The sequence below is a fragment of the Notechis scutatus genome, chromosome 1 (genome assembly GCF_049901735.1).
Source record: "Notechis scutatus isolate UNSWTSFEM ecotype Mainland chromosome 1, rNotScu1.2, whole genome shotgun sequence".
In the NCBI taxonomy this organism is placed as follows: domain Eukaryota; kingdom Metazoa; phylum Chordata; class Lepidosauria; order Squamata; family Elapidae; genus Notechis; species Notechis scutatus.
The window spans coordinates 235,369,551-235,380,911 of NC_142009.1; the positions used below are offsets into that span (position 1 = coordinate 235,369,551).

The 11,361-nt window shown below is 37.4% G+C and overlaps 1 protein-coding gene across 7 annotated transcripts in view; it reads left to right on the forward strand.

Annotated features, from left to right (window-relative positions):
- CHKA (choline kinase alpha) overlaps positions 1-10,978 on the forward strand; it is a 36,210-nt gene extending 25,232 nt beyond the window's left edge. For all 7 annotated transcript variants that reach the window (XM_026668191.2, XM_026668193.2, XM_087950763.1 and 4 more), the window contains 9 exons: positions 718-831; positions 1,186-1,319; positions 2,037-2,141; positions 3,616-3,674; positions 4,585-4,672; positions 6,650-6,758; positions 7,408-7,514; positions 9,071-9,152; positions 9,804-10,978. In XM_026668191.2, the coding sequence (XP_026523976.1) occupies positions 718-831; positions 1,186-1,319; positions 2,037-2,141; positions 3,616-3,674; positions 4,585-4,672; positions 6,650-6,758; positions 7,408-7,514; positions 9,071-9,152; positions 9,804-9,863 (858 nt within the window). In that variant the 3' untranslated portion in view covers positions 9,864-10,978. The remainder of the gene's footprint in view (positions 1-717; positions 832-1,185; positions 1,320-2,036; positions 2,142-3,615; positions 3,675-4,584; positions 4,673-6,649; positions 6,759-7,407; positions 7,515-9,070; positions 9,153-9,803) is intronic.
- The last annotated feature ends 383 nt before the right edge of the window (positions 10,979-11,361 follow it).

Sequence of the window (11,361 nt, forward strand, 5' to 3'; positions counted from 1 at the left end):
CAGGGCCGTGCCGGAGCCGTGCGAGCTGGGCAGAGCCGGGAAAGCGAGCCGCGGGTGTTTCCTGGTTCTGCCCCGCACGGCTCTGCCGCGGCCCTGGCGGGATGAGCGGAGGTTTTTAAAATAATTCAGTTTACCTTCGAAGGCAAAGGGAAGGCGGCGACAGGAGCGCCTGAAGCCAAGTATACCAACAACAAAAGGCAAATCCTCAAGGTGGGCTGGAGGGAGGTGGCTACGTGCCCCCGGGCTGCTTCAATGCAAGGTCCTGACTTGCAGCATCCTGCCGTTGCCGCCGCGTCCTTTTCGCTGCCGCCTCCCTCTCCGACTGCGAAACTCGTGTGCTTCGCCAAACGCCATTCCCCCCCATTTCGCATGTTTAATATGGGCCTTAATTTGGGGGGAGGGGCTTAATTTGATTTTATGCCAATAAATCATGCTGGGGCTTCCTATTGGTGGAGGCCATATTGTTGGAGAAACACGGTACATACAATTAGATTATCCTTTCCTATATTTAGGATGATAAACCACAAGAAATACCCCACTAATTGTAAAGGGATCTATAAGTGTCTCTCTGAAAGTTTTGGAAGTTTACACTAGACATAAATTATATTTATTTTGCAACATAATTTTGCAATTTAATTTGTATTTATTCTGCAGTATAAATGGTGAAGATTTGATTTACGTTGATTATATTCATACAGCTTTAGTTTTCTTTCGTAGGGTGCAGAAGCTGTTGTTCTGGAGAGTGTTATGTTTGCCATTCTTGCAGAGAGAGCTCTTGGTCCAAAACTGTATGGAATCTTCCCACAAGGCCGCCTGGAGGAATTCATTCCTGTATGTACCAGATACAAGCTATGTGGTGATAGTTGAAACTGAATTTGACAGTTTAGCACAAATATTTGTCAAGGCATAGTAATAGGTTTGTTTTATTGTTATATTGGGCAATATGTAGACAATGCAAACTTGATCTCGGGTTTTCTGTACTAATTTTTTGCCACTTTCAGTTAATGAAACACATGATAGGGTATTCTGCCTTATAGTAGCAGAACAGAATGTCACTCTTACAGCACTGAAAAATAAAAATAAGTTAGGTCCTCATTTGAGTTCCTTTATTTGTACATTTGTAACTCACCTGGTGGATTTATGTATTTCTTATCATTTATGTCCTTTTTGCTATATATATTTCAGAGCAGAAAGTTGGATACCGAGGAGCTAAGCATGCCAGATATATCAGCAGAAATAGCTGAAAAAATGGCTAAATTTCATGGGATGAAAATGCCATTTAATAAAGAACCTAAGTGGCTGTTTGGAACCATGGAGAAGTAAGCAATAGAAGTGTTGTCTTTTTATTTTAATGTGACAGTTAAGCATCTTAAAAGTAGAATTACTCTACATCCAGAGTAATTAAGCTGGATCCCGGAAGGATATGCAGAATGGTTTTGCGTGGAACAGATGGTTTTCATGTGGTCCAGTGCCAGAACTGAAGCATTTCTTTTCTAGATCCAGACAAAACAGCATTGTTTTGTTTCAGTTTTTGATCAAAACACAGTTGTTCCATGCCAAAAGGTTTGTAGGGAGTGTAAGGGTAGAAAAAAGCCAAAAACATCAGCAGTGGATGAGGGAGGAAGGGAAGAAGGCAGGACTGCAAGATAATGCATGAGAACAAGCTTAGTGATGAAGGAGAAGTAAGGCTAGTATGATATGCCACACTGGGATATGGTAGATCTGAGTGGATTGGGGAGGAGACGCAACCCAGTGGGATATATCACTGAGAGCTGTCAAATAGATGGGGATGGAAGGTAGGTGTCCTAAACTCTGAAGAACAAAATTGTTCCTACCAGTTGATCAGAGCACTTTGATAGAACTTTGCTTTGGGTTGAAAATGAATAGCATTTTTCATTTTCTGAGAAAATTTATCTAATTTGAGGCACACAAATATCTTTAAAATGTTTAATTATATTTTTCTTTCAGAATATGATTGGCAAAGGGTTGTACATGTTTGCCTAAAATACTAACTATACAATAAAATCTTCATACAGGTACTTGAACCAAGTCATGAGAATCAAGTTTACCAGAGAGTCACGTGTGAGAAAACTGAACAAGATTCTCAGCTACAACTTGCCTCAAGAAATGAAAAACTTAAGGTATCATTTTAATTCTTAATAGTTTGTTCTTCATAATTTTGCTGTGTAATTGATTTAATTATTATGTTGTAAAAGGTAAACCTTTTATGACTTACTTTTTAATGTCTCTGTGTTTAGTACATCTATATCTAGCTGTCTAAGAATATTGTAGCTATTAGTGCTAGTGTTTTCTCATTGTCTAGACACTGCATGCCATTATGAAATATTTTCATTTGTTGTGGAGGTAGGGCTAGAAGATTAAGGTAGTCTTTCCTGTGGGAAGAGATCATTCCAACACAAAGTCTGTTCCTGCCTTGCTCTCAACATAAATGTGCTTGTTGGATTCTTCAGTCTCAGCTAAACTCCTACTTTTCTTTTCATATTACTCCACTTCAAGCAAATGTGGTTCTGAGGAAATAGACTATTAAATTAAAGGGTTGATTAAAAGGTGCTGCAGCAGGCATAATAGCTCCTTAATTCAGATGTATATTTTCCTTTTGTCAAGCTGCTATCTGTTAAGAGGCAGCTGGCTTCAGGTGATACTGATGAGTGGGGTGTGGATGCCTGCTCCAAAGGAAAGCAATCACCAGTATCCTAACTTTCTCAAGAGTGCTTCCTTTGAACTCTCTTTGGCTCATCATTCTAAAACTGGAGGTGGGGCTATCTTCTCCCATGGAGAAAGCACCATCAGAATCTTCTAAGCCCACCTCTGGATCAGGGAGAGAGGGAGAAATCCTATACTGCAATGCCCTATCTGAGCTGTAGAGAAAGCTGTAGATCCGCTGCATATCCAGTGTGCTGTTTCAGTTACATATCCCATTAATATGGAGAGACCCAAGCAAGTACCATGGAGGCCTATTAAAATAAATTGAAAGTAAATTCTCTCTTCCCTTCTCCCCATTATTTGCATGACATGAAATGTCAGCAAACGGTGTTCAGCTGTGAATGTAGCTCTTTCGACCTCATTCCCTAAATGGTGCATCTCCAAATTATATTACAACATACCTCTTTTGCTTGTTCTAATTAGAAGTCACTGTGCTAGTTGTGCATAATGCAGTTATCAGACCATGAAATACAGGGGCTTGCAGGGAGCAGAGCTAGGATCATGTTTACAGTTAAAGTGTTGTCCTAAGATTCTCTCAGAATATTAGTTAAAATGCTGGTTTGAAGAAAAAGAGGGATTAATTGGCGCTCTCCAAGACCTCCAAATGGCTCTCATTGCCTTACAAGTACTGTGCCATCACGGGAAGAGGGAGAAACAAGCCAGCAGGTTTTTTTAAGAATGCAGTAAGTCAAGCTGTTGTTTTGTACTTTGAGGAAACACAAAGTAGGAAGGAAATATCTTCATTCATAAACAGTTTTCTTGATTAGCTTTGTATAGGAGAAGACCTAGTTGGTGGAAACATATTCAAGAGATATAAAAAGTATTTGTCTTCCTGTATTTGTGTCCTTTAATAAAAACAAACAAACAAACGATTTGGATTTTCCCCCTTAGATCTTTACTTGAAGCTACTCCATCTCCAGTTGTGTTTTGTCATAATGACTGCCAAGAAGGTACAGTAACATTGTCTTTGCATTTTTTACAGTTGTGATTGTCTTAATAATTTAACAATTTATAGCAAAGCAAATGTTCATATCTAGACATCTGTTTAAATTTAGGGCATGATCTATTTGGTGAACATGTTCTGTTTATCTCATGGAAGTAAATACAAAGAAATGTTCTTGGAGTATTGTATAACAGGATTAGGAGAAGATTAAAATCTGGTCTGTTTGTAGCCAGTTCCTTAGAAAGAAATCCATTCTTAGGATGAACATTTTTTAAAGTTAAGGAAGTATAGAAACAAGCTTTGGTGTGTGAAAATAACTTGGACTTCGTTTTGATTAGAGTCATTAAGATTGCAGGATTGTTTAGTCCTCACTCCAGCAGTGCCCTAATAAAATACCTTCTTTTCTACCATCATTTAAATAGCACGCACACTATTTACTAATGGCATTCTTATTCTTGAGATGGACTCCAGAGTTGAGTGCACCTGCTCAAGATATTTGCATAGGGCATGAGTCCTCTTTGCTTCAGAACAGATCTCTCAGATGCAGCCTTCCATGAAAAGATACAAAACCTTATCCTCACCCAAGCGGCAGAAGTTAAGGGTGGGCAGAGAAAATGGGGAAACTCTAGTGATCACAAAAGGGCAGTGAAGAATTAGAATTGTATCTCATTGTATTTCATTGTATCATTAGCTGAATTTTTATCCCCAAAAAAAACCCCCAAATTCCCCCCCCCCCCCCCCTCCCCCCCCCCCCCCCCCACACCCCCCCAAAACAACATTCGTAATCCTAATGTTAAAGAATCAGGATAGTTGAGCTGTTTTATAAGTTATGGAGCCATTTCCAATTTAATGATCTGAAATTTCCTCAGAAAACTTGCACAAATCATTTTATACCTCTTGCTTCTCCATATCCCTAGGAAATATCTTGCTTCTTGATGGCAGAGAAGATTCTGAAAAACAAAAGCTGATGCTTATTGACTTTGAATACAGCAGTTACAATTATAGGTAAATGTTGGACCTCTCCTTGAATAAATAAAAATACAAGCTTAACAAATGCCAGATTAGTTATATGAACCGCTTTTTGCACACAGAGTCCGTTTGCTGCTAATCCATCAGGATTACCAGTGTTTGCCTAATGAACTTATGCTAAAACTAGCTGAATAAATTTACATGTAAAGTAAATCTGTTTCAAAGGTTTGTAACAAATTTTAAGATAAAGCTTCTCTATAAATAGCAGATAATAGCAGCTCTTTCTGTTCATCTTTCTTAATAATTACTTAGCCTGCTTAGTGGTGATAGTGTTTCATGTCAAATTGATACCTAAACTGGCAGTTTGCTAATGTATTTGCATTGTTTAGAGAACAAGATGTAGTCTCTGAAATTTATAGGACATTAAACTAATTGATTGTTATATCAGCTTTGTTGCCTGAATAGTTCTGATCGTGTTGATTTTTGCTATCAAATTACCTACTTTTTTCCTGTGACTAAATGACACATATGTATATGAATATGTATCTAGGTTGGGAATTAGAGTTGATAGTACTGATCCTGGAACAATCTGACTTCCTGGGGTGGTAGCTCCATTTTGCTAAGTTTTTAGTTACTTGATACTATAGCATCTAATAATTGCTAATAAAGAAAGATCCCTATGTCATTTGGTATTTGGAAAAATTTTCAAAAACAGGATTCCAGGAATAATTTAATCTTCAGGCAGAAAAAGATTTATATAAGTGTTGTTGGGGGTTGTTGTTTTTTGTATGTGTTAAAATGCAACTCTTAAAAGATGTATACTTTTGAGAATTGAATAACAAAACATGATATGCACCTGTCAGTCAGAGTAGATATATTAGAATAAATAGTTGATTGTACTTAATAAACTGAGTTTTAACATCATTTATGAACTTTGTTAGCCTTTAATGATGAGAAGATTTCAACCCTGCTGGTTGGTGAGGTCAGTGTAATAGTGGACTATATAGTCAGTTGAGCTTAAGTTCCTCAGAGCTAATGAATTTACCCCCAAGAAAAGGATAACTTGGAATTTAAGGCAATCCCCCTAAAAGAAGCTGGATTTTTTTTTTTTTTTTTTTTGTAGAAACAGGTACAAATCAGGTACAATTTATTCTCAACTCAGCCCAGTCCTAGGAATTCTCCTCATCCGAATAAATTTATATGTTCTACATACCTGCCCGAAGCACATTCAGAAAAGGATACCAAAAATACTACCGTGTTTCTCATATAATAAGGCCGACTTCCTATTGGGGGAGGCCATATTGTTGGAGAAACAGGGTAACTTCAATTGAATTAAATCTTACTTTATAGACAATTTTAACTGGTATCTCTTTTTTAAAACATATTGATTCTTTTCATATACTAATAATTTTTACATGAACCACTGTCACAAGCCAAACACTCAAGTGCCGTCTTCCAAATTCCCCTCTTGCCTTCCAGCAGGGGCAGTAGTAAATTTTAAAAAAGAAAAAAGAATGGAGATGGAGAGAGACAGGAAGGAGTAGCTGGCAAGAACAAAGAGAGAGGAATAAAATATATATGATAGACGAAGAACGGAGCAATAACATATGGATGGAAAGAAAAAAAGAGAAACCCTGTTAAACTGTTACAAAAGGGGTTTAAAAGATCCTGAATAACCTTCAGAAGTATATACAATGTTTGTAACAGTTGCCATTCCCACTTATTTCTGAAGCACCTTCCCAACTTTCTCAACAAATATAAGAGGATCTCCTTGCCCCATCAATTAATTTGAGAGAGAAAGCTCATCTGATCACACTAGTTTACATTGTTTCATGATGTCACCAATAGATGGATGCTGTATGTAGGCCCACCCATCTACCACCAAATAGAATATTAACAAGATAAAACTTAAGTTTCATCCAGCACAGCTCTTTCTATAATCCCCAAATTCTTAAAAATGTACGTTTTGGAGCCGAATGTATTTCTTACATATTCATAATGTTTTCACTCTAGAGGGTTTGATATTGCTAATCATTTCTGTGAATGGATGTTTGACTATGTGCATGAAAAATACCCATTCTTCAAAGCGAACTTCATGAACTATCCCACAAGGAAGCAGCAGGTAAACAATAAAAATAACTGTCTTGAGTTATAATGTCCTTTACTTGCAAATTGAACTTCATTTCTAAATTGTACATACTCAACTTTAATCGGTGTTCTCTAGTTAAATCTTGCCAAATGGAATTTCTTAGTCACATAGCAATGGAGAACTATTGTCCTCCACAAGTTACTGAAGTAAAATTCTCAGAATTCTTCACCATTGGTTATATTGGCTGTAGAATGATAACTCAAGTATCATCTAGAAGACTACAACTTCCCCAGTTCTGTGGTAACGGTCTATAATGGGGGACTTCTGTATTTTCATCCTATGACCCTAGTAATAGGAAAGTTAAAGTTTTCTTAATAAGAAGGTATACCTAGAATACATTTTCTAAATTTCATTTAATTCATCCAGCTAGTGAGAGATACTAAGTAATTAAAGTTCAATAATATATTAGAGGAAGGCACAGTTTTCCCATCTCTAATAATGATTAAGCAAATATTGAATGAACTGGAATACAAATTATTAGATCTAGAATGAATTTGAAAATGAATACTGTTGCTCTGTATTTTTTTAAGTGCTTTGAATTAAACTGAAGTTCTAATAAATTATATTAACTTGGTATGTTGGTATTAAGCAAGTCCACTGCTGTTCTGTTTTGTACTTTTAGCTTCATTTCATAACCAGTTATCTAGCTGCATCTCAAAGTGGATTTGAAAATCTGAGCCATGAAGATAAGTCCAAAATAGAAGATGATATGTTGGTTGAAGTAAACAGGTAACCTCTCTCTTCATTCAAAATTATATGTAATCCTGTGCGTGTCTTCATTTTCAGTTAATATATGTAGATTATATGACATGTTTCAGTGTTTAGTTTGGTAACTAATCTAAATCAGTACTTACATATAAGGTAGCATGCAGATTATTTAGGTTGTAATTATTTTTCTAAGCTGGATGATTTCATTTACTACCTGCTCTGAGAAAATCTGGTTTGATCAGTAACCATAGAAACATGACAGAGAAAGCTTCCAGAGTTGATTTAATACCTACTAATTGAGGATATGTGATCTGGTTCCTTGGATATCTCCTTGATGTTAATCAAGGTGCCTCCACTATTTTACTCTGATTAAAAACTAAATGGAAAGTGAATGAGCTCTACAAATCAAAATTCGATCCTGCAGTATTATTTTTATTTCCAAGAGTACCTTTTGTTCCCTCCCTAGGGTTGATAGGCTTTCTTAGGGGGAAAAAATAGCACGGAACATCAGTTGAATGTTTTCTTTGAAACTCTGCGTGCTTACTTTGAGTCAGTCACCCTCTCTCTCAGCCAAACTCACCTCACAGGATGGTGGTAGTGGGAAAAATAGGGGGAGGAAGTTGTGTTTGATATGTTTTCCCCTTGAGTTATTTATAAAATAATAAAAGTGGAAATAAATAAATACAGTGGAGCCTCGGGTTGCGACCATAATCCGTTCCCGGACTCAGGTCATGACCTGATTTGGTCATGTCCGGAAGCACGACCGACTCTGCATATGCGCAGTAATAAAAAAAAGGCGCCAAAGGCAAAATTGGTGCAGAAAGGGAAACTTTCCGTGCCGGTTTTGCTTACCACCCAATTTTTGAATCGTGATCCGATTCAAAAAGCAGGTGGATTTTTTGTTCACCACCTGATTTGGTCGCGAACAGGAGCGTTTGCAACCCAAGGTTCCACTGTAAATAAATACACCCCCCCAAAGAACTAGAAGGTTAACTGAGGTAATTGGAAGGATACAAAAGTAGGAAAACAGAATTTTCTCTGCTTTGTTATCTTATACTTGATTACTTTAATGTTTCTTAATATTTTTATGCTTTAAGCCACCCAGAATCATTTGACGTGAAATGGACGGCAAATGAATTTCATGAATGAATAGGAAGACACAGTCTCTCAGATAAATTATACGGGTGCTTGTGGCTGATAACACCCACTCTTATAAATGTTACTATGTAAATTTAGAGACCACATAAAATAAGCCTTTCAAATTATTAAGAGTCCAGGATACCTGGGAGTTGTCTTCTCTATAAAGCTGTTCATGCCTGAAGGTCTATTGGAGAGAAACCATTTTCTTTTGCTTTTCAGAACATGAGCAGCCTGTTTCTATTACACATTTTAGGTTAGGGAAGACAACCTGTAGCCCTCCAGGAATAATGGGTAGTTTCCACCATCCCACTTCATGTATCATGCCAGGAGAGGTTATGAGTCCCTTTTTTATATTCTAATCAAGAGAAGCAAGGGTGGTTCTGTATTTGGTACCAAAACATACTGTGACAGTATTCAATTGTGTTTTTCTTTGACAGGTTTGCTCTTGCATCTCATTTCTTCTGGGGACTGTGGTCCATTATACAGGCAAAGATATCATCTATTGAGTTTGGATACATGGTATGCCTTTTAAAAAGCCTCATGTTTTTAAGCATTTTTAAGCCAAGTTCTTACGCCTGTGTAGGAAAGAGTTGTAGGTGTTGCAGAACTTTTATGCCCTTCAGCATGACCAATGATGGAATGCTAGGAATTAGTTTTGTAACATCTGAAGAGTCCAGGCTCCCTACTTGTCTCAGACTACTGATCGCCTCTAAAACCCTATGTTTTCAGCATTTAATTTAACTGAAAATCAGTTATTAACAATTGTGAGTAAGCATTTGTCCCATCAAGCATTTAATGAAAGCCATGGCACTTGCTATCACCAGCAACTTGGCTTAGGCGGCTTTAATGTTACTACAGTAGATGTCAGTTAACTGTATCATTTTGATTGTTCTTAGCTTGTCCTTTTAACTTATTTTCAAAAATTATTTTATACATACTGGGCACATAAATTAAATTTTAAATCCAAGTTGCAGCAAGGATCGTTAAATAAGAATTGATACCTGAAAAAGTATTACATTCCCATCCTCACACTTATTTATAAAAGAGAACCAAATGTCGTCATATAAATAGGTCTGTATGAAATTCTAGTATAGTGCTTGTTCCCTGAAATTGGGACACATTGTAGGAGCTTCAGTCTTTTCAACTGTAGTATTTTCCCTCCCCACTTAGGACTATGCACTCTCCAGATTTGATGCCTACTTTGAGCAGAAGAGGAAACTCAAAGTGTGAAGGTTGAAGACTGGACGATCAGTCACTGTACTGTATAAGGAAGGCAGCTGGGCAGAAATTCCACTGTGCTTAGGCTACTGTAGTTGTAATGAAGGTTTTGCAAATTCCAACTACTCGGATGCAATGCTGAAGACTGCACAAAATGGCTGTTTACTTTTTTTACAGTTTCATAAGTCTCTGGAATGCAAATTGATAGCTGATGGATAATATAACAGTGCAATATCAAATGTTTTAAATCTAGAAGGTATTATGAGGGAAACCTTGAGTGTTAATGTGAACCATCCCTTATTTCAAAAGCAAGAAGTGTTAACTGTCGGTATCTATTTTTTTAACTAACATATTTTATTGACAATGCATTATCTAAGCTACCAGTTAAGAGGGAAGTTCCAGTTCTCTCTCTCTGTCTCTCGTTTTGTTAAGGGGAAATGATTACACTGTGAATTTTTGCTGAAACCTGTTTGAGCAAAGATCATTGTTATGTGACAGATGTATGTCAATCAGTTCAGAAAAAGACTGGTAAAGTAACACTAATCCATGCTGGGCTAAAATAACTCAAAAGAGCTTCTACAACCCAGCTTCTCTTTTCATGCAGTAGCTTTCATTTTCTGGTATGTTGGTAGAACAAGGCAATACAGATACGTCTCAAACTGGAGCATGCAAGTCTTGCTATTTCCTGTTAGCTTATTTCACAGTTTCCATCCAGGATACGCTAAACGTTCAGTAACAGTCATGTTGTATTGCATTGTTCTTCTCTAAGAAGAGGTTCCCCAGGCTGACAGAAATGGGATGAGTGCCTTGAATTCCTCTAGCAGCTGCTTCTTGCTAAAAGGAGAAAAGTAGGGGCAAACGAAAAACAGGGAGGAGCTGAAAAGAACACTTGAGCAGTGGTGGCAGGCTGGTGCCTTGTTGGGGGCCCGCTGCTCCTTGTTTAAAACCCTGCCACCTTTCCAACAGTTAAGTGGATGTTTCTTTTGCAAAGAATACATTGAACTATGTATGTGAAAACTCCAATAAGTATAAGTTTTGTGAAGGTATCTAGAAAATGTATCTCCTAACTATTCTTTGGTGTGCTTTCTGCTTAACTTGTATTGGACAAATAAACTTTTTAAAGTCTTTTTCTTGTTGTAATATTTGATTATTACTTTGTCCGCTTCAAGTCTTAGTTCTACTTCCCCTTTTCTGTAGCAATGTGCTTGACTTGTACGAGCATCTTCGGTGACATACAAAGAATGCGAGTATGTATGCGGTGTTAACACACAAATGCCATGAACGTATTTGCAGTTCCTTACAGATAACCACAGTTACAGGTACCCAACATGGTGTCTGCCAGGACTCATTGTTTAAGTGGGGTCTTATCTCTACCCCTCAGTGTGATTGTGGTGCTCCTCGACAAAATATCCATCACATGGTGTCCGAATGTCCATCAAGAGCCGTCTCAATGTCTGATTTTTTTCAACATAAGACTACCCTGTCCTTGAATGGCTGGGTGAACTGGACA